This window comes from Athene cunicularia (assembly GCF_003259725.1).
Source record: "Athene cunicularia isolate RWA chromosome 2 unlocalized genomic scaffold, athCun1 chr2_part1, whole genome shotgun sequence".
NCBI lineage: Eukaryota > Metazoa > Chordata > Aves > Strigiformes > Strigidae > Athene > Athene cunicularia.
Genome location: NW_020799095.1, coordinates 33,180,589 through 33,204,445, shown reverse-complemented (window position 1 = coordinate 33,204,445; position 23,857 = coordinate 33,180,589). Strand labels below are relative to the sequence as shown.

Sequence of the window (23,857 nt, the reverse complement as noted above, 5' to 3'; positions counted from 1 at the left end):
CCTGTTTTGTGTGTTGAAGAATGAAGGTGTGTTTTTGTGTTGAGAGCTGCTTATGCAGATGTGTGATGATAATGTTTTAAGAATTAGTGGACCTTCAGGAAAATCCACACTGATAATTGCATACCGGAACTGGTGGGTTTGCAGCCAATGAATAGACAGCATATAAAGAACATACATTTGTTTTGAGAGAGAGAATTGGTAGGAAACTGATAAGCAAGCATGAGAGTAATGGAACTCTGAGCTCAAAATACTTTTTTTTCTTGCAACTATAAATCCAAGACCATCTGCTTGTAAGCATGGCTGCTGATACATGAAATGTCTAGTGGTTCTAACAATATTTTGAAATAAGTAGGATTTCTAATCCTACCTTCCATGTACATTTATATACACCTGCAATATAATACCTTTTTTACCAACACTGCAGACTAACACACAGTGATACCTGATAGTGCGGTTAATTTGGTACGATTGAAATGGGTATGAACATTTTAGGTGTTGGAATGGGCTGCCCAGGGCAGTGGTGGTCCTCATCCCTGGAGGTGTTTAAGAGTTGCATTGACACAGCGCTGAGGGATATGGTGTAGTTGGGAACTGTCAGTGTTAGGTTAATGGTTGGACTGGATGATCTTCAAGGTCCTTTCCAACCTAGATGATTCTGTGATTCTATGATTAAAGGCTTTAATTTCCTAATTAGAATTAAGATACATAAGGCATATGCTACAGGACCAGTTTTTAAGTACAGAATATGACTTTAACATTATTGGGCTAAGAGTTCTTGTACTTGGGAGGGTTCTTGTATACCCTGGATTCAGTATAGTTTGATTTTATATTTTAAAAACAGGTAATAAGAGTTATTACTGCTTACTTGCTATTTTGTTTTTCATAATTTTGGCAGTTATACAAAACTTAAAATGCTGGAATAAAGGGTATTAATGGGCTGAAAATTGTATCAATGAATCTGAGCAGTGATCATAGTCCTTTGCGAGAAACATTAAGGACTTGCATTTTTTAATGAATTATTTACCACTCAAATTCTGATTTAAGACCAGGATTCTGATAAGTTTTTGCACTTTAATTCAAAATTAAAATGAAAGATCAGAGGCTCATGTATGGAACTCAAAATTGCAACTTGGTGGCTGAAAATCTGTGTTAACCTTCTGCCATTTACACTGTTGATTTTCACCAGTAACTGTTTGCCAATTGTGTTGCTTCTGACAGATCATCATTTTACAAAATTTCATCCCATAAAACTTCAAGGGAGCAGTATTTAGGGAAGAAGTGCTCCATATGTGTTCCTTTACCAATTGGAACTTTTTTTTTCATATATAAAAACTTATGTTGGTAGAAATAATGATATTACAGAAACTTTACTGGACACAAAATAATGCATCTAAATTTTGTTTCATGGAGAACTTCACAGGTTAACTGCATTGGAAACTAAACCTATCTAGAAGCTGTACTGTGATCTGTGTGTACTGAGTGATCAAACAGTAATTCTGTACTACTCATGCACCTATGAAGGGTCTTGAGATCAAGTGAGGCATTTTTCAAGAGCGATCAGGAAGTCTTAACTTTAAAAAGATGTTAATCATCCAGAACACTCAAAGATGGGTGGCTGTAGCTGTAAAGCAAGGCAACAGAAATTACTACAAAGAAAAGCTGCTGCAATGGTTTGTGAATTGGTGAAAATTAACTTGGTGGAGCATTGATAGGGCTGGGGTAGAAAAACATGAGCAAATGGAGGTGCGTTGTTCATGAAAAAAATAGACTCGTAATTGGAATATTTCTTCTGCTTTAAAAAAAGAAAGCAAGTAACAGGAGAGTACAGCCTGTGAGGATAAAGGGGTCATCTTTCCTTTCCACTCTGGACTTAAAATTACTTCACCTCGAATAGTGTGCCCAGTTTGGTGTATCACACTTCAAGGAAGATGTAGACCATCCAGAAGAGAACAAAGCCTGATTTGCTAGGAAGGACAGCAAGAATTGGTGGTATTGGCTCTACACTAGCAAGAGAGAGAGAGATAAATCTGACCAAGTATGTAAAAGGGGAACTTTGCACTTGTGTGATCTCAAGTGTCTCCCTGGTGCAGTTGATACAGAACTATTACATGAATAATAATGGGCTCAGTTTGAGGCAGGAAATAGTTTTGTTAGATATGGGGGCAACAAAATCCAGTGGCAAATGTAATAAGGACTTGAGAGGACTTCAACACTTTTTTAGTTTGGTTTTAAAGATTGGAAATCTTAAACTCGCATGTGTGAGAGTACCAGCAACATTTGCCCATATCACCGCTGTGTATGTGGCAATAATGCCTGCCCAACACACTCAGCTTCTCTCCACCCTAGACTTTCTGGATGGGGTCTAAAGAAGAAGGACAAGCGCCACTTACTTACTGGTAAGAAACCTTTTTTCTCTTTTTTGTTTCAAAGAACATTCATGCTGAGAAACTTAAAGCAGTGCTCCTGACAAATACACTTTAGCTGAAGAAAGATCCTTAAGGATGGGCAAAGGTTGTACCTGCCATTCTGTCATGCTTGTCAGGCTGAGTACAGTGAAGGGATGGTATCTAATCACAGGTGCTGCTCAGGTCTGGATGGAAGGCAGTTGATGGATTGCATCCCTCCTGCTTGAAGAGGCGAGCTGGCTGGATAAGAGAAATGTACTGGCCTCTTCTGCAGTGCAACAGCATTGTGAATTGAGGCTGGGCCCAACTGTCTCATTGTCAAGAACTGGAAAGGATTTGCAATGCACTGGTGGGTCATTTGGAACAGGAAGCATGTTTCACACTGAGGAGTCTGGCAGTGTAGGTCTTGGGATGAGGATCTAACCTTTGGATCTCATCTTTGCAGCCAGACGCTCAGAGATGCCTGTGCAGGAGGGCTCCTTCACCCTGTGATATAGTGAAAGCCTGGGCCAGGTCCAACCCAGTCCTACCTCACACTTGGGGCTTCAAGGGCCAAAGGTGTTGGCCCAGTCTAAGCTTTAGCTTTTGTGTTTGGCTGTGGGGAAGAAGGTTGGAGGGGTGAGTCCATGGCTTTCAGGGCTTCTCTGGGTCCTCTCCCAGGGTTGATAGGTGTTTTCTGGATGCAACTTCTTCCAACTTCTGTTCTGGCATAGAATGCAGATTTCCTTTAAGTAAGGTTAATACTTGCCTGCTAGGAAAATATTTTTTTCTTTCCTGGGCAGTTCTGCACTGTAACTTTATGCATGAAAAGCTTTCAGCCTTCAAGGATCTGTGCTGTAGCTTCTAAACTGTGACTTGCACCTAAATGAGTTTGTTCTGAGTCTGTTTTGAGCATCTTTACACATCCTGGATGATGGGAGAGGCAGAACACGATGGAAAAGGACATTTGGGGCAGACTAGCCAGGGAGGGCAGTATTGCCATACCATGCTGAGGGTACAGTCCAAATGCCAAGCTAAAGCATCAGAATTTTGTGAAATTATAGCTTGACAATCATACACAAGTATATGAGTAGAATATGATTGAGATTGTATAAAGGTTAACGGTGCTCTAATTTAGTTTAGTTATAGAAGAAAGACTAACAGATGCTGTTCTGTAATGTCCTGTAGATCTAAATTTTTGGACTAAATTATTCTCAACTTTACAGCTGTCAGGGTATGAACTGATAAAAAAAAAAAAAAAAAGTTGTTTCAGGGAAGATATTGCAATGTGACCTCTCCATGAGATGACAGGGTTTGAAAACAATAGAAACACAGAGTGTTTGACTTTAAAAGAGCTCTCCTTTAGGCAGAGCCAACTGAGATACGAGTGCAGCTTATGAAAAACAGGCACCAGAAAAATCAGTCAGTTAAATGTCACACAATGATAATGCTGAAAGAGTAGCTCCTGCTAACACAGCCTGAATGGCTGAAGTTGATAAAACCAGGATTTGAGATGTCACAGGCTGTCCAGAATTAGCTGGCTCCTGTAAGCCATAAGGTGTGTTGTCACTGTTGTCAGTAAAGCTGGATTGTGGTGAAAAAAACCACCAGCAGAAAGTTCAAAAGCCTGTTAACATGAAACTCTTCTGAAATGCAGCGTGTTTAATTCTGTGCTGCTCTCGTGACACTGAGCCCAGAGTGGTTCCCGATGCATTTGAGGAGAGCTCGGAAACCCATGACTCGGCTGCCAGGGACCTGCATCGTGGCTTGGGCTGCTTGGCATCATCAGAGGCATTCCACAGGGACGGCAGTATCGGCTTCTACTGAACTGGTGCCAAATCAGCCACAGACCATCATCTTTGATGTCAGGATCTGCAAAATCATTGAAACAAGGTTGGTTTTGACTACATCTGGCCCTCATGTGAACTTGGCTTTGATGTGGTCTCTTTCTTTAAAGGGCTAGTGAATTGGATTTTTGTTTGGATGTCAGAACTGTCCTTTTCATTATTTCCCTGCTGTTGATTGCTGGTCCAATCAGGACTACGCGTACTGTAAAACATCCACTGCTATCTTGGACTTCTGGCACCAATCTCTAATGAGCCAAGATTGTAAGGATGTCCTTAATTTGACAATTGCACCAGTATTTCCATCCTTGCCCCTTTTATGGGAGACTGACACCAGTGTTTGGGCGGTCTCCCTCAAACAAAAGAAACACAAGGAGAAGTAGGATGTACCGCTGTTACTGGTTTCTGTGGTGCTGCTCCAAGAGGAGCAAGATGACTTACTGATATTTCTTCAGCTGAGGTCCACAAATAAAGCAGCAGTGACATAACCCTCCAATAGAAGGGACACGTGGGAAGCCCTGTGCCAGTGTGGGCTTTTCTTCCCCCTCACCTACAGGTATAGCAGGAGGTGGTGTAAGTCTACATACTCTTCCCCCCTTGGCACTGGCTAACAAATAGTCAAAGCCCAGCAGAGCCCAAAGACAGATAGTACCCCCCAGTGCTAGAGCTTGTCTAGACAGGTCTCAGCAGTAGAAACACCTTGTTTTCTGAGCCTCTTCACCTAACAGCATAAAATCAGCTGCCCCTCAAAGATATGGATTTTTTTCTGGCCCTGATGGCTGAGGAGCCATTCAGCAGCTGGAGGCTAGGGATGCATGCCCCTAGCTGATGATGTTTCACATTCCCCTAGTGCTAGTTCTGCCTTTGCTCATTTACCTGTCTTCTTTCAGGACTCCAGTTTTCCCCATTTGAAAATAAAAATATTCAAACCTTAGGACTTGAGCAGATGGAACAATATATGAACGGCAGAGGCCTGTGGCACCGGCACCTTCCTGCTGCTTGTTCCAAAGGTGAGTCTCAGCCTGAGCCTGCACTGGACTAGCAAGGAGCTAAAAATCCTGAGGAAGCCATAACGCAGCCCTTGTCTGCCAAAACCCGCACTACCCCAAAACTCACGCTGTATCTTCAAGTGATAGTAAGGGAAGGGTCAAGTTCCTCCTCAGTGCCTGGGAAATAAAAGACCAGGAGTTCAGCTGTGCATCTGCCAACCCCTCCACAGACAGTAAGCACAATTCCTGGGAAAAACATTGAGCTGATTTTACAGCAACAACCAAAAGCCTCAATCACCTCAACCCAGGCACAATGTAGATAAAGAACCCGTCCCCTCTCTGCAGTGCTCTCACCACATCATTTCAAAATGAACTGGGGCCATTAGAGCAGCAGCTCGCTCCTCCTTCTTCCATTTCACAGTAATTTCTCTTTGAAGGATGAAAGCAAAAAACTGACATCAGACTACAGCACAGGGCTGCAACTGGCCACTCGGGTCCAGTAAGCAAAAGTGTCCCTGGACAGTATTGCAGCTGCATCAGGGGCTCCTGAAAGCAAAAATTTACATGAGAAACATTTTTTAAAAATTGGTTGTAATACATTTTAGCAGTTGCGTACAACTGAAATCCTTCCTGTCACGTGAGGTTAATAGAAACATTCTGTTGTTCTACACAACTCACACTCCCCCAAGCAGTATACCACTATAAACATTATTAAAGTTTATTAACAAAAGCTTTGTACATATCTTTTCATACACTTGGAATTTTACATCTAGTCAAAATAACAGCACATTTCCATCTTACCTTTTGTACAAATTGTTACAGAATATCCACCAGTGGGTTGAGTAAGTAAAATAAACCACTGGTTTACTTTTGTAAAGTATCTACAAAAGTGATTTGTGACATTTTAAAAAAATTCCCCAGAACATATAAAAATAAATTATTTTTACTTTTTCAATTATATCTACTAATTAGAAATATTACAAATCAAAATATCAATGTTTTCTTATGAATTCTTCACAATACAAAACAGATTCACAAAACTTTATTTACAGAAATGAGGTAAGAACTGTGCAATGTTTAACTAAGAAACATATTGCAGAATTAACATGTTCTTCCAAATAAGTACACAGTGGAGGTCTAATTACAGCTGGGTCTCTTCCTCTAATAATTCCCACCTTAACATTGGTTAGTGGTCATTACCCCCATTTAAACTATCCTTCACCATACTGCATAGACTCACGCCATGAAACCAGCTACTGTCGGAAGTGTTGTAACACAAGTTCACCCGTTTCAACCACTGGTAAATTTTAGTGGGAAATAGTAACTCACTTTTTTGGTAATTTATTAGTGAAAACTGACCCAGGTAACAATCTGCCTGAGCGATCTACAGTGGTATAAACACCTCTAGTAAAGGCAGAGCAACAAGGCTGCTGGTGCAACACAGAATATTCCCGCTGCTAACAAGGACACATCTAGTGCATGATCAGCTGTTTGCAGCCATTTCAACAAAACGGAGGTAGCAACAGGCACTTGGTTTAGGCCAAACACTACACGTACTTCTTCCAAGTGTGGCCTTCTCAGCTGGGAAGAAAACTTTGTCACTGGAACCAAAATGGTTCCTTTAAAAACCTCAGAACTCTAAAACCTACACCAAAATTAATAAACTTTGGATTCATACTGTAATTCATAATCAGGAAAAACTCCCTCTACATAACAACAGGAATTTAAAGGAATAAAAAGTTCAGAAATGGATTCCCTTATGAGTCAGATTTCAAAACAGATGTGTAAAAATGAAACAACAAACAGCAAGTCCTGGCTGCCATTACAAGCTTAGTCTAAAAGGATATATTGCAACTGCAGCAGAAGGTAAGACTGGCTAGGGCTGGGGTTGGGTTGGTTGTTAAAACTACCGCTCTGAAACCTAAGTAATGCATGACTGCACAAAGTTTACTAGCCTTTAAATTTAGAAGATTAGGACTGAAGAGTCAAGTGTATGTTTTTCTATAGTTGAATCTGTACTTAGTACCATCGTCTTGACCCAATAACTGGGGTTTGCAGGGTTTTATCTACTTCACAGTCTGAAACATTAAAAAGTACATCCATTTTAGTGCAACAAGAAGGCAAATGAAAGCCTACCAAAAATATCCTAATGACAATTTTTAACCTTTTGCTGTGCAGGAAGAGTTCCTTGTTGCATTTCTTCAATCTGCAGAAAGGAAAACTGCAGTTTGCAGACAGATGAAGTGCTATAACAGCAGGACATGCAGTTCTCAAGTATCATTCAAATGTCAACTCTTCTCTGACGCAACTGGTCCAGTTTTATCATTGAGCCTCTGTGTAAGAGAAAATACTTCTAAAAATCAGATTATAAAATACAGAGTTACGTAAAATTAAATTCATACAAATGACAAAGCAGTTGAGGTACATTTACTAGAGCTATCTGAATAGTAACTTTTGCATTGTAAAGAATTATCATGTATTGTAGAATAAAAAGGGGGAAAGGAAAGAACAATTAAAGGAGTAGTCCTACACTGACACAAATCATACTAAGGTCATCAGAGCTAGCATTAGAAAACACCAATATTGCTTCTGTTTGCATATCAACAAGATTTACTGTTCCTAGCTGCTGGTCTCTCCTTAGAAGCACATGATGGTCAAGACAAAATACCAGGCTACCTCTGCTACATTTTACTCACTGGTGAGGGCTGAATTCTACACTTCTCCATCAGAACAGAAATACAACTTGCATTTTGCCTACCATGATTATTTTTCTTTCATAAATTGCTACAAAACGTTTCCTGCAAGTACTGCAAAAACCTCATCTCCTTCACTGAGCATTCAGAAATGTCAAAAACCTGTTCCAACAGGAAATGAGATAAAAACATTCAAACTTTGGGCAAATAGATAATTTTTTTTAAATTATTTTTGGATTAAAGTAGTTCAATAATCCAATGCAATCTGTCTTAATTCTAACCTTTTCATTAAAAAAAAAGCCATTTCAGAAGAAATTTATTTCTAAGGGTTTTGTTCAAAGTATGTTCTGAGATTTCCTGGAATTGTTTACAGCTAACTGTTATTAGAACAAAAACTAAAACTGTAACAGCAGATTGGTATAACATACTAGTGCTGCCCAGTCACACTGTCCAAAGCTAGTAATAACCATTTCAAAGAATTCTAAATAAGGTCACATACAGAATAGTTTGTTCTGAGGCAAGCCAAATATAGGGCCTCGATTTCATTCACTACTAATTTTTAGAAAATAAAGGGAGATACATTTTAAACATACTAGAACAAATTGTGAATGTGTCTAAATGAAGGCAAAGCACTGAGCAAGCCCCTGTTACAGCGCTTCTGCTCTGACAGTCGGGGACCAGGAGAGCACATGATCTTGCTTGGAGCCCTGCAGTTTGCAGTCTGGTTGCAACATCACAACAGACCAAAGAAGTGACAAGGACCATGCGTAGAGCTTAATAAAAGTAAAGGCTCAGATTTTTGAATGGGAGGGGGCTGTTTCTAGGAAACTGTCTTGAAAACTCCTTATCGTGTGTTTTGTGTCTCACCTTATGTTTGGGAAGTACCACAAAAGCCCAGCTGCTTGAGTCCTTCGTCACCACTGTGCCCCTAAAGCAGCTGGACACTTTGGAGGTGGGGAGCAGAGAAGAGACCAATATCTAGCCCCAAACTTTTCCTGCCTGCTGTTGCAGACAAGCTTCCCTTTTTTTTTTTTTACTACCTCTGCCGCTTGATGTCTTGTTCAAGGAATACTAGAACTTCTGTCTTCCTGCTCTACTCACCCTTCATTTTACAAGTTCCACATGCTCCTTCCCTTCATCCTTTCTTATCTTAATTGTATGACCTTAGAAAATGAAGTCTATTCTCTGACTCTCTTTGGTGGAAAAATGTGTCTTGTTTCCTTATCTGTCTAGGAAAGATTTTACTACTCCACCAAGCAAAGGCATCACTCAGCCTCCCAGTGTACAGCCTCATCCTCCCAGAACCAAGACACAGATGCAGCCCACTCTGCTAATACATTTCACCTTCCCAGCAATGGGCTCCTCATGTCTGAAGTCATCAACTAATCTCTGCAGCTCCACAGTGCCCGAGTCCTGGCCCAGACAAACTCTTCAAGGAAGATGATAAAAGAATGAGCTACAAAACAATGGACACAGAGTTGGGGAAGAGGGTGGGGTGAGGAGGACTAGGGCTGCAGTTATCACTACAAGAGGAAGGCAAATCCAGGGTCACTGGATTGTGGTCCTGATCCAGGGAAGCAAGAGCATGCAATAGACAAGTTAGGTGTAAGTGACTACAAGTTAACAGAGTTCTGAACCTCATTAAGTGCAGCCCAAGGCTCCAGAAAAATAAAGAAAGAATCTACCATCCTTGAGTTGTGTATACAGGCACATAACTTGCTACTTATCTTTTAGTTACCTCATGGAGGTACTACATTGAAAATGAGGTGAGAAATATACTTACTGTCACCTTCTGAGCTGCATTATCTCCATGAATTGTAAGGAATGGGTTGGTAGTAGCTGCATTAAGTGGTGAGGCCTGTGTGCCTGAAAGTAAGTTGTTTATAGGTATCTGTGCTCCTCCAGTAATCTGCAATTGCTGTACTTCAGACTGATGGTGTTGGTGGTGGTGATGTTGCTGCTGTACTAACTGATACAAAAGGGCTTGATGTTGTTCCTTGAGGGAGGAGGAAGGGGGGGGGGGAAGAAGATCAAGAATTTGTTACTGAAAAAATAGCTCCTCCTTGGCTTCTTGCTTACCCAAGTCTCCAGCCAGTGCAACCCCTAACCTAATTCCCAGCTAATTTAGGTCACACTAATGAAGTTCCACAAGACTCTGGGAAAGGGAAGAAAGCACCCATAAAATTTCCTGAAATCAATAGCTCAGCAGAAGTTCAGCTAAGCCAGTTGGCTTCATCAGGCCTCTATCAGAAGAAACACAGCTGAGAAGAATATCAAACCATGTTTGTCAAAGTACTGAACCACTCAATTAACAATACAAATAATTGTCAGTTACCTAATGGTCGATATGAATACTGCAAGGCAGAGCAAAGACAGCTCACAAAATGATACCCAAAAATCTTTTGCTAAAGTCCTAGTGGAATCTAAGAATAGCTGAGGGTATTAGAATTCATATGTGGTCCCAACTCTGCTGCCCAGGGCTGATGCTGAGGGAGACAAGCCACCATGTCCACAGGTGACGAAATGAGACTGAAGGCACTAAGGAACGATTCTTCTAGCAACATGTACAGCCCAATAATATCCTGTGATTTAGTATGACTATCATCCAAAAAGGTCAAAGTAACTGAAAAACTAAAAGATTATCAAAACCTGTAATATGAAGTTAAACACATTTCTAGTATTTATATTAGGCTGAGGAGTTTATCCATGCCTTGGAATACAATAGAGGAATAAACAATAATTAACTGGAAAACTTACTGATGTGAGTTGCTGGGTACTTAGTAATTGCTGAAATTGCTGGTGCTGTTGATGGAGTAGAAGTTGTCTCTGCTGGTCAGGAAGTAATCCTAGTCCCGAGGCACTGTAGGGTTTGACAGGTTAATACTGTAGTTTACATGAAAGTATAGGAAGGGAACTTTTTACTTCGGCTTTCCATTGAAACAAACAAAAAATATGTATATAACTAGAGAGTGCCTACTTAGCATTTCTGACTGCACATTGTCCGGTTGCATTTTTTGATACCTAGACATTACACCACCATCCCCAGTCTTATTTATGCTGAGCAACAACATCTTGCCTGTACGTAAGTCGTCTACATGCATGTTATTTTAAACTCAGATAATTACCATTTACATTTTTTCAAATACTTTATACAGAAAGGCCGGATTTTATATTGTAAGACAGCTCTCGCTAACGTCTAATACTTGGTTAACTAGCCTTTACTCTGTCTTGGTTTTCTTTCAATTCTCATCCTTTGCTATAATCAAGTCTATCACTATTTGCCTGTACCGTGTCTGCAATTTTGTGAACACACCCAGCCTTGAAGCGAGCCCAGCTGATGGAATGAAGCAGGCTGCCTCTGCACTTGCCTGCTACTTAGTTCCCCGTCCTTATTTTCATGCCTACATAAAATTTTCTGCAGCTATTTAGGAAATTGGGCAGGAAACTGCTCCAGCTGACAACTGGTCTGGAAATAAAGGTTTCTTCAGCTATGCCAGTTCACTGCAAGACCAACAGCATGAACAACAGCGGGTTTGGGAACAAAGGACCAGGAAGACAGCTGGATTTACTCTTTCGGTACCAGTGTTTGCTTTTACTAGTTTAAAACACCCACTGAATTATTAAGGTGTAGTTTCATGATAGGTTTACTCTGCTATTGAAAGGTTAAGTATTTCCCTTTCAGCTGCACATTTCTGTCCCCTCCCCTTGCACTGGCTCTTGCACAATGAGCTGCATCTCCTGGAAACTAAGCTGAAACCGAAGCCAATACAAAACACCCTGAAAGATTATCTGTTCATGTAGATGAGGTTATTGCATGAATGCACAAGCACTAGTACCAGCCAGAAGGTGTGCGCAGGATGGCCAGCGGGCTGGAAGGAGTGCTAGCTCTGATTGGTAGTAAGGAATTAAATCAGCCACAAATCCACATAGTTAGGTTACAGTCATTTAGGGACATAATATTTCTCTCACCTTTCTACAGTAGCTAGCACACTGTAGCCTGGCTCCATGATTACTTTTACATTTACTTTGTATTAGTCAGCCAGTATGAAAATACCCATACCATCAGTATTCTCTACTGCTGGGACAGGGCAAGCAACATACAAACTTTGTTTCATACTTCACTGGATGGTCTCAATGCCAAGGGAAACGTGCTGGGCTGCACTTATTATTTCCTATGGGGAAATGGGAAATCTATGTCTATGGGAAGTCCATGGGGCTGGATGGCATCCATCCCAGGGTACTGATGGAGCTGCTAGAAGTACCCACCAAGCCACTTCCCATCATTTACCAGCTGTCCTGGCTAACCAGGGAGGTCCCAGCTGACTGGGAGTTAGCAAATGTGATGCCCATCTACAAGAAGGGCTGGAAGGAGGATTCAGGGAACTACAGGCCTGTCAGTCTGACCTCCATGCCAGGCAAAGTTATGGACCAGATCATCTTGAGTGCCATCATGTGGCACATACAGGACAAGAAGGCGATAAAGCCTATCCAGCCTGTGTTTATGAAAGGCAGGTCCTGACTAGCCTGATCTCCTTCTATGACAAGGTGACCCACTTAGTGGATGAAGGAAAGGCTGTGGATATTGTCTACCTGGACTTCAGTAAAGCCTTTGACAGTTTCCCCACAGCATTCTCCTGGAGAAACTGGCTGTTCATGGCTTGGATGGGCACACACTTCGCTGGGTAAAAAACTGGCTGAATGGCCAGGCCCAGAGAGTTGTGGTGAACGGAGTTAAATCCAGCTGGCGGCCGGTCACGAGTGGTGTCCCCCAGGTCTCAGTATTGGGGCCACTCCTGTTTAACACCTTTATCAATGATACGGATGAGGGGATTGAGTGCACCCTCGGAATCTGGACAGGCTGCATTGATGGGTCGAGGCCAACAGTATGAGATTCAACAAGGCTGAGTGCTGGGTCCTGCACTTGGGTCAGACTCGATTTTAAAGGTCTTTTCCAAGCTAATTCTATGATTTCCCACCATCTACTTCACATTCCTTACTATCACTTCTACCACTCTCCTGGTTCTCAAACCTCTTATCAAAGGTCTTTTTCCCTAGCCAATAAGCCAATTCTATGGACTCTGTCCTGTGAAAGCTGTTCTGCCTCTGCTTATTCTTGCTTGGTTTTTCCCTTGTATTATATCCTTTTCTGAAACTGCATAATCAGAGCTACACATAGTATTCCAAGTGCGCGCACGCACACACACACACACACACACACACACCAGGGATTTAACATGACAGAACACAAATGGATAACACCATTCTATTTATTCCCCACTAACTGCTAGCAATGTTTGATTGTTGATGAAAGCAGAGATGACACTTCACCTACCCAAGAAAACTCCTCAATCTTCCTCCTGTGCTACAACAGCAAAGCTCAGGTCTAACATAGGGTAAAACTGCGCATGTGTTTGACATTCAAAAGATGACACTCATCAGTTAATTGAAATTCCTTCAAACAGCTTTAAATTGAATTGTATCAAAAATATTTATAACAACTGCAAAAAATAAGTACCTTCAGTTTGACTAATTACCATCATTTCCTTCTTCTCTTTTAACCTCCCATTTTCTGTACTCTTCTATGCTGGAATGAATCTTCTCTGCTGTTTTTTCATTCTTTTATCCCATTCTTTCTTTTTCCTATATCATGTTTTACTTTTGCACTTCTTTGTTTTTCTGCTGTTGTTCTCCCTTCTCTATCTGCTCTGCCCTCCTCCCTTGCTCTGCATTGGCACTCAAAAGAAAATACCCTCAGCCAACAGCTGAGATCTAAGTGTCTAGAAACAAAACCTAACTGCAGAAGACAAAACGCTGCAGCTCCCAAGCTTCCCAGAAGAGACAGTTCACTGGACTTCACCACAGAGCTTTCTCTAAACCAGGTCAGCTTGGAATGTAAATTTAATCCTTTTCAGCTTCTCATTAAAAGGTATACGATCAGTCTGAAATTCTCCGTCCTACAGTCTCCTCTGGTTGTGAGAATGTAAAGAAGCAATCTTATCTTTTTCCTCAAATCACTTAATCTCCCAGTTGCTAGCAATCTGTATTAAGCCATCTTTCTTTTTCCCAGAAAAGCATCGAGTACTTTTTTCTGCCAAATGAATGTAGGCTCTTTTACCTACAATTTGAAACTCTCCCAAACAGCAGCGTGCAAATCAGTGTTTTCTCACCTCCCTACATCCCACAGTTAAAGAGCTCCCATGAATAGGGACAATACGCATAAAGAAGCCTTCACATATTGGTGAATAATCCAGCTCTTTCTCACATGAACTGTTCGAACAGATTCTGAAGCCTGGGAAGTCACTGTAAGTAGCAACTTACAGGAACATCTGGGAAGTCTTTTAATTACAGAACAATACACAAAAGTGAGAAAGCAGGGATGAGTTCTCATGTGGCTTTCCACCGTTTTGTGAATACTGATTTAAACAGCCTCCAAACTCAATCACCACCCTGTGGATCTAACCAGGTTTGGAAAGCTCACAATAGCATGGTAGCAAACCTCCATGCCTGCCTGTTTGTTACGATTTAACCTTCCCACTTAGGCAGTTCAAAGAGTAGTGATACCTAGAGAACGTTAAATAAATAGACAACTACTTGCCACTGAAACATCACTGAACTTAAGAATGGCAGGAACAAATGGTGTCCCATATAGTTTCAGAACCAATGATCTCAGTGGAAAATAGTTGGGTTTTTTTTCTCTTTTTTTTCCCCCCCCTTTTCCTTTCTTTTCTTTTTTCCTTCATTCAGAGTCATCCCAGAGCCTCTTCACAACTTGGTTCCAGTAAAAGTTTTTTCATATTTTTCACTGAAGCATTTGTAATGGAAGAAGCAGGAATGAGGAATGTGTGTGTTATTACTAAAACCACACTAGCACTAATTAGCATTAGTGCTTACTTGGCCTGAACGTTTTTCTTCTAAATATACAACTAGAAATACTGAAAACTCACAGAAAATGGGGGCAACTGTGAAACACATCAAAAGAAAGGGGGCCCAGCAAATCATCTGGATGAGCTCAATAAAGCAGAGAATTGTTTGAAAAGTGCACTTTTAAATTTTAATATAAAATTTTAAATCTGTAGTATTGAGGAAGCAGTGCAGAAAGATCACCTAAGAATGGAAATAGAGAAATGGAAATGCTGGCACATCATAAGCTTGTTGTAGCAGAAAATAGGGAATCAATGGAGTATTCCAGACTATGCTAGAAGTTAGAATGAGAGCTTATAAACAGGATAATAGTTGCAGTATTTTGCGTAAACTGGAGTAGTCTACTACTAGGCTACACACTCAGGAGTTACAGCAGTTAAAATGGATATATAAAAAAGAACTTCTGCAATATAAAGAGTCAGAAATAAATCATCTGTGTATTAACAAATTCATATGAGAAACCAGCAGCATGACCAGTATATTTTGGCATTACCTAAAAGTGGAAAGTATTATACAACTAGTTAATATTACTGATTTTGTCTAGTATTTTTCACTCCTCCTCACACTTTTGGGGATAGTAAAACAAAATCCTTGTGTTTTCAGCAGACCTCTGATACTCAAGAAATAAGATAATTTTGCATTAACAAAACCACTTTTGTTTAACCTATAAACTGTTACGTTCATATAGGATATAAACTATGAAAAAATATAACCCCCTCAGTAACAATATAATAGCACATCAAGACAAATGGATACACTGGAAAAGTATCAGGTTTTATGAGCCTATTGAAGGAGTACCACAGGTTGATATGGCACTCAAATATTCAGGAGCTGCCAAACAAACAGTGGGGAAAGCAGCTGGAAAAAGAAGCTAAAAAACTAGGGATCCCTTGCATCATTCCAATCACACAGGCCATTTTGATGGGTAATCCACCATCATCTCCAAAAATAAACTCTACTTAAAGACAAGTAATGTACTCCCTGTTGCAAGCATTTCTTTCTACACAGAACCGTAGTTCTTCCTAATTCTCCTTCCTAAGCGAAGGACAGTACAAGGGGTGGGGGAAGGGGAGCAGGGAGAATGAGTTAGCCCAGGCTCTGCTCTAACACAAAATACTTCCAGACTAAGCAGCCCCTTCCCCTTCCTGGAAAGCAGCTGTCTCCTTTTGTTACCCATTTGCCTTGCAGCCCAAGGAGCAGCAGTCTATGCTACTGAGGATACCTGGTTTTGGGGAAGGGCTGTTACAAATACTCAAGCATGGATCTTTTTATCCATTTAAAATTCCTTAAGAACACCACTTGAAAAAGTAATTTTGTTGACTTTGGAGTCAGATGTAAAGATCTAAAACCACCATGCAACTGTATTACTACTCTGGTTAGTTGTGCCTATTACATCTTTAATTGCATGACCGTATAGTGTTCTCCTTCTCCCCCTCCCCCCTTCTCACTGCAACAAATGGTAGCTTTTCCAGTGCTCCTTTAATCCTGGAAGAACAATTGGCAGGATAAAGAACATTCTTTTCTGAACTTAAAAAAAAAAAAGAGTTGAAGCACATTTACATTATTACATTTGTTTGGGAATGTAGCTTGATTAAAAAACAGGAATAAATGGACACTAGGATTCCCAAAACCTAAATAGAAACCATGTTTTCTTTAACTTGAATATTCGTGCTTCCATTAAATGCCTTCTTGCTTTCATTCACAGATCAGGAGCAGAAGCTAGTTTAACAGTACCTTTTGAATAAGACAGTTTAAAAAAATATATCTAAACTGAAGCACAGCAGGCCCTATTAGGAAAAACATAAAATCAGCAAATTCTTACCTGTTATTTAACGTGGTTGGCAGAGGATGCGTTGCATTGGGTGGCACGGTTGCATGGGTGAGAGGAGAAGGGTTCTGTGATATTGTTGCTGGGGTCTGAATTACCCCATTTAAAGCCCCTACAATTCCATTGATTGCCAGCTGGCTGGCTGGCAGCGCTCCAATTATTCCACCCACACCAGGCACTGCAGGAATGGTGGAGGTTACAGTCTGCATACCACTAGCTAGTGCCCCCACTGTCACACCATTGACCTGTTGAACTCCTGTGACTCCTGAGCCTTGCTGAGCTGGACTCTGCCCAGCAGGTGGTGGAGTGGAAAGAGCTGATGAACTGCTGGTGCTTTGTCCGCTGGAGGTTATCTCCTGGTGTAAAAACAAACAACAAAACCCCCTCAGCTGCATAAAATTTCACCTAACAGCACAATACAAGGACTATGATGAGTTAACTTATAACAAATTTAAGTTTAGAAAAGACAAATAAAAATTACCTGATTTAATACAGGGAGAGAATTGTCCGGTAAAAAACTGTTTCCCAGATGAGGGCTTTTACTGCTGTTCAAGGAATCAGTGCTAGGTGCTAAAGTAATTATTTCAAAAAACACACAGTGGTTAAATTTCTGTAACATGTAAAAAGATTCAGAATAATTATTTCAAAATAATGTCAAACACAGAAAACAAAGTCAACCTTAAAATCACTGCTGAATAGTAAAATAATTGGTGAATCAATAGATTCAAACAGATGGGCTCCAGATTGAAGTAAAAAAGAAACTGCACTGAAACAAGTATTAATGGTTCATATAAATCTTCCAACTGACTTTTAAACACATCAACAAATACTTAGTCTATATTCATCCTACATGCATACACATCTCCCTTCAATGGCATACATGGATGAAAGATTTCATGTAAATACGTGTTCAAATTACTTTGACACTTTAATATTCTCCTTTGCTTACCTGCTTGTGCTGGAAAGGCATGTACTTGATGAGAAGGGCTAGGATTTGAAGTTATTGTTGGAAAGGGCACCGAGAGCTGTGCATTGAGTAGCTGAAGCCGTTCCTTCTTAGCAGTCAGATTCTTTATCTGCTCTTCTAACCGCCTATTTTCAACTTGAAGTTGGTGTAATGACTTAAGCATTCCTAAAACTAAGGTTAAAATGCATATGTTATCTTTCATAACCACATTCAAAGATTCAATGACATCTTCATTTTTTTTTAAATTCTGTATTATAATTTAAGACTAGCATTAAATCATATGTGAAAATATCAATAAAATTATTACTGAGAGATACATTACAGAAATTTGGCTTTAAGTGAAAAGGTTTAGAATCAATTTTGTGCAATTTGAAGTGAAGAAAAAAGTACATAGCATGTGATAGTAATTTTGCAATATATCTACACTCTGGGTTAAATACAGGTAAAGTTGCATCATTAGAGCTGACATTCATTTTAAGCAAACGGCAGTATATGACAACTTATCCGCAAACCAGAATATAAAAATAGTATTACTTTAGTAGCACCAGGTGAATTGCATAGTTGGGGAAAAAAAATAATCTAAAAAAAACCCCACCAAACCTATTTCAGCTGCAGTATTGGAAATTTTAAGCATTATCAAAACAGAAAAGGTTTGACAAATATGCATTCAACTAACAATACAGCCAACCAACAACATTTATGTAAAAACAAGCAAGTTTCTGAAAAGGGCTATTTTCTGCTTTAATGCTTTGTACAGTGAATCATAAACTTACTGAAACAATGAAAAAATGTAATCCAGCATGAAGTTACCACGACACACCTTGCTGGGAACAGGAGCGCTCATTTGCTTTGAGCCGCGATCTACAAATCACCCAGCAGGGAGCACTGTGTGAGCACTGCAGTTACCACCCCTTTTTTCTTTTTTTTCTTTTTTCTTTTTTTTTCTTTTTTTTTTTTTTTTTCCCCTCAGAAAAAGGGCATCATCTTCTGTACTACCCTGATTTTCACCAAGCAGTTTTCTCAAACTCCGATTTGGTTTCAGAACTTGGATTTCCCAACTAGTACTAGAGTGTGACTGTAAAGCCACAGGGATAGCCATTTTTTTTAAAATTCTAAATTGTATTTGTTTAACATGACCTCTGGGCCTACTACAGACATAAGTCTACTGGTATAGGCACATCTGGTCATTTCCCAAGGATTTAGCTTTTATCCCTCCTCTTCAAGAACATACAAAGGAACCCTCAGTGAGTCCAAATGAGATGCAATAAGACTTAGCTAAACCTGTCCTCCAGCTATCATGTTTAAAGGATTATCCCTGCATGAATTTCCTCACAATTAGCATTTTTGTCAGGATACCATTCATAAAAATACCAACTAGATACCACTTTGCACTACCAACGAGAAGAATAATATGTTCAATAAAGTATAATACAAACCCTAACCTGGTATTTAAAAAAAAAAATTTAATGCATTTAATCATTGTCTTTGATACTGATATATTGTTGAATATGGAGATCCAAGTGATCTACTCATCAATTACACTTTTAACATATCCATTCTCAGACTATTCCACTCTATTAAACATAACTTGAGGAAATACTGATTTGCTTGCTCATAATAAGGATATGAAAGCCCAGTAGGACACCTGCCTAACATTTGTAAATATTATTTTAAAACAGCAACGGAAGTAGGCAGTTTAGATTTTTTAAATGAAAAATATAACAATAAAAATTTTGCCAATTTGTATCACACGATGTAAAGCAAACTGGGGAACTGTGCTATACTATTTACAGCAATGGATCTAAGAGTCCAGAATGAATTTCCAAACTCTGCAACCGACCAGCTGGATCTGCAAGTCACTTCCTCTTGCATGACACAATTTCCCCATCCATAAAAATGTAGATAATTATAGAGAACTCTTTTGTAATCTACTGAAGCCATGTGCTGCATTAAAAACTATGTGACCATTATACACTACAGTTACATTTCTGTTGACAGCAGAAAATAAGTTTTTCAAAAATCTTGGACAAGCACTGAATGGCAGTTCTGAATAACACCGTTAACAAAAGCAGTAATAAACAGAATGTGAGTACTTACTGTCACTAGGGGTGCCTTGCTCTAATAAAAACTGTTGTCCTTCACTCCACTGCCTCTCCAGAAGCTGTTCTATGCTGGCTGCTACTGGGGGCAAGTTTTCCCCACAACTGTTCCCTGATTGATCATAGCGAATCTGCAAGCTGCTTACAGGGGATCTGTTGAAAATATTGCAATTTATTGTTCAGAGAAAAGGATAGCAGGAAACATATTAGTAAAAGGCTGCTGAAGCTTCTTACCTTATACCAGCCCTTAGCACCTACATATCTTACACTTCCAAGACTAAGTTAATTCATCAAAATCACTAAGAACTCCTGGTACTCACTGCCAAGGCTTTAATAAAAGAAAGATGTAATATTTCACAGTGTCAGAATTTATACTGAGAAAGCACATAACCTCTTTTTGCATATGAACCAACATAATACCCAACTGACAAACAGCATTGTATTAAATTATACAACACATACTTCTACATCAGGAAACCATTGTATATGGATATACAGAGCACCTGTCTTTCAAAATAAACAGAAATCTTCAAACTTTTCCTAGAGAAAACTGAGAAAATAAAACCAATTTCTTAAAGTCAGCACAGTAATGGTACTTCCACATAGAAAGGCCATGTAATTCCACTGCCTAACTTGTTCTAAAAAGAATCATGTTAAACCAGATTTTTTAGGAACTATGTGAAAATATTATTTCACAAGGGATGAAATGAAAGTCTGCCTGTCCTGTGCACACTTAATATACTTCCTTTTTTACTCATGATCACACTTAGTTCAAAGAATAATCCCTTTGCCACATGTCTTTTCTCATTCAGGAGAAAATTAAATATTCAGCACACGGCCACAGAAAGCTGGGTACCCCACAGGTCCTATGAGGAGGCTTCTTTTGCACTGGATTGCAAAATTTAACCTGTGAGCAAAACCAGATTCTCAGTGTATTTCTGATGGGATTCTGGCCTCATATGTGCATGGTCCCATTCCTCATACAGGATCAATACCAAAGCCCCACTAAAAGCTGCTTGGTGGTTTGGTTTGTTGTTGGTGTGTGTTTGGTTTTGTTTTGTTTTTTTAAATCAACTCCAGTGAACTCAAATTCAGATTCTTCTATACTAGCTATTAATAACTAAGTAATAACTATTGGTGCCATCACAAGATCACAGCCATGCTGTTCTACATGCAGTGAAAACTTGCCAATAAGACCACCACAGTCCCAGTACAGGACAACACATAGAGCTCAGGAAATCAGTGTGTTAATTATGATTAGCGTAATAAGCAGTGGTCACAGCACATTAGCTACCTAATGACTGTCAAGCATTTTGTAGGCACCAGAGCAAAGCGAAAAGGTTTCAAGTAGGTGACTTCAGAGTTCTGTAAGTATTTATAAATTATTTCTCTTTTGCATACAGGACGAAAGAAGAAAAACACTTGTTAAAACAAAAAGCCCTGATGAATGGGTAACCAAGGTAGTGTTTTCTGACAAGAGATGACAACTCAACAGCATTTAACAGTTCAGCACAGACACAGCAAAAAACAACCTTAAAACTAGTTGTTTACACAATGTGCCCGAGTGATAAGAAAGAAGGTTTATGCAGAAACATTCTGAACAGATGTACTATGCTCCACACAAACAACGCACCTTAAGAAAACAAAATTTTTTTTAAAAAGGCAAAGCCAGAAAACAAATACAGAAAACGACACAAGCCCCCTAGTAACTACATTCTCTGTATGCATGCTTTTGAAGGGTGCATAACGCTACTCTTACAGATTACACATTTTGAATTATAGATCACCAAGAAAATTCTTGTTGGGCTTAGGACTGTTTCCTATCTATTTCACAAAGGTGGAAACAAAGCAACACATGACTGTTTGTATAACCCCTGTAATCCTTCACTGGAAGCCTGTACAGAAGGAGAAAACAAAAAAGAGAATCTAGATTCTGTGTATTGCAACATTAGTCAATCCATCGTCTTCCAGCTAAACCCCTACCTCATCTATTAGACATGATACCGTTCCTGCATACTAGAATGGAATCCTTACTCCAAATAGTATTTGATAATAGTTTCCAACAGGATTATAAATGTGCTGTACGTGCAGGTCTGATGCCATCACTGAGAAGGGAATCCCTTGTTTCATATTTCATACCTTGCTTACTTTCACAGCTGGTTTTTGTTTAAGTTTGGGATACAGTTATTCATATTCTTATAGTATTAATTGTAAGCAATACTGCATTTAGATATAGGCATACATACATATTTCAATGAAGGTATTACATAACACATTTTTAAATCTATAGTGAAGTATAGGCCAAAAAAAAGTTTAAGTGCTACCTTGGGAAAAGCAGCAATTCCTCTGCAAAACGGAAACAGCTCACATATACCAGGTATATTTATATTTCTCATATATATTAAAATTTTAAATATGACAGCTTAAGCATCAAACACTGCGGTTACATAGTGGTACAAAGATATAACAATATGAATTTGAAATGACCATACAGCTCATGAGTCACATATGTCTTCTCTAGAGCTGCAATCAGCTGCGTCATCAACAGCAAACAATTGTTTCTGCAAGTGTTTTTATTTTAAGCAACTATTTGAAAATTACATGGTTCTTCCGGAGAAGTGTGTTATTTATGTATCTCATAAGCTTCAAAGGGAACAGAGTCAGAACTTGCAGAAAAATAATTTTAATATATAAAGCACGTAACATTCAGAGTTGCAAAGTTTTCAGACAGCAGATTTCTGAAGTTAGTTTTTTATTCACTATAAACCATATTTTAAGTAATCGGTTACTTATTTATCTGGGCGAGGTGGAGAGTTGCCTACACATTTTAGAAACATTGACATACGTGTGATGTTTCTTATCACACTAACTGGGTGTGAAATTTGCTGATTATTTAACTTAATTGAATGGGTAAGTTTTCTAAATTTTTTCCATGGTAGGTATTTCAGACTAAGTTTTTGCATCTTTCAATTCTGGAAATACAGCAGTGATCTCTCCCCTTCCCTCCCCGTCCTATTTTTTTGCTTGTTTTTGAACAACTCAGCTTTTGCTTGGCAGTGATCTGCTCTTTGCAAAGTGCTACACCTTCCATACGCTGCAGGAAGCTCTGCAACTGTGGACTGAGGTGTATCATACAGCTCTTGGCCATCCCCACCAAAACACAGCTGAAATTTGACCATCTTGTAAGTACTGGACTATAAATACACTGAACATAGATACGATACTTCTATGGAGTGTAAGCTTACCCTCCCAAATATTCTACCTAAAGACAGCCTGAACACAAATATGACCTACTGCAAATTGTCCAAAGATCAGGCCTTTGCATATTAACTAAGAACACATTAAAACTTGTAATTACCACAACACATATGTTTAAGAGGATTACTTAATACATAATCAAAACTCCTGGAATTTCCAAATTGTTGAGCATTTCCATTTGCAAAATTCTCTTATTTGTCTGTACATATAGAGACACACTCCTTATTTTTATAAGAATTTATATGCTAATGTAAATGTACGTATTTATACTGACAACACGATATAAACTAATTTGTAAATGCTCTATTTATTGTTTTAGAAGCAACATGTATTGAAAAGCTTAAAAGCTAGTTCATGACTAGGTAATAACACCTAAGTATAATAATGGATATTCTCACCCCATCTGACAAGAAGTCTTTTGATTAATTAAGGAACATAATACAAGATCAACAACACCAGGCATGTACATTAAATTATCTAATTTGGAGATATTTATTATAAATTACTGTAATAAACACATGCTGTAACATCAAATTAATTGTTACAATGCTGTATCTATGTAACTACCTATTTTCAGATATCCTAAAATCCTCTTCAAGATAAAATCCCCACGGTTAGTTCCTAAGTACAAAAATACAGTAATAACACTACAAAATTTAATTCATATGGGATCCAGTATGGAAAATGAAGCCCTTTAAAAACAAAGATTCACTTAAAATACACCCAAAAAATTACTGAATTATTTAAAACACAACATTGACATTTTAACAGCAAGTATTTTAAGACAAAATAATGGGATACAATTCCAGTGGAATTCTTATGTCAAACTTCTGTAGTAGAGGTGAATTGCAGCAGAACACAGAATGTACTTCCC

At 39.1% G+C, this 23,857-nt stretch overlaps 1 protein-coding gene across 8 annotated transcripts in view; it reads right to left on the bottom strand.

Moving 5' to 3' along the window:
• Positions 1–5,921: 5,921 nt before the first annotated feature.
• The window catches only part of MLLT10 (MLLT10, histone lysine methyltransferase DOT1L cofactor), a 127,223-nt gene continuing 109,287 nt past the window's right edge, over positions 5,922–23,857 (bottom strand). For 4 of the 8 annotated variants that reach the window (XM_026841950.1, XM_026841949.1, XM_026841954.1 and 1 more), the window contains 7 exons: positions 19,724–19,881; positions 17,609–17,797; positions 17,141–17,229; positions 16,654–17,015; positions 10,668–10,770; positions 9,694–9,906; positions 5,922–7,567 (listed from right to left, as the gene is read on the bottom strand). In XM_026841950.1, coding sequence (XP_026697751.1) covers positions 7,499–7,567; positions 9,694–9,906; positions 10,668–10,770; positions 16,654–17,015; positions 17,141–17,229; positions 17,609–17,797; positions 19,724–19,881 — 1,183 coding nt within the window. In that variant the 3' untranslated portion in view covers positions 5,922–7,498. Of the gene's footprint in view, positions 7,568–9,693; positions 9,907–10,667; positions 10,771–12,837; positions 16,359–16,653; positions 17,016–17,140; positions 17,230–17,608; positions 17,798–19,723; positions 19,882–23,857 lie in introns of those variants that run through there. The other 4 variants (XM_026841952.1, XM_026841951.1, XM_026841953.1 and 1 more) reach the window with 4 other exon arrangements.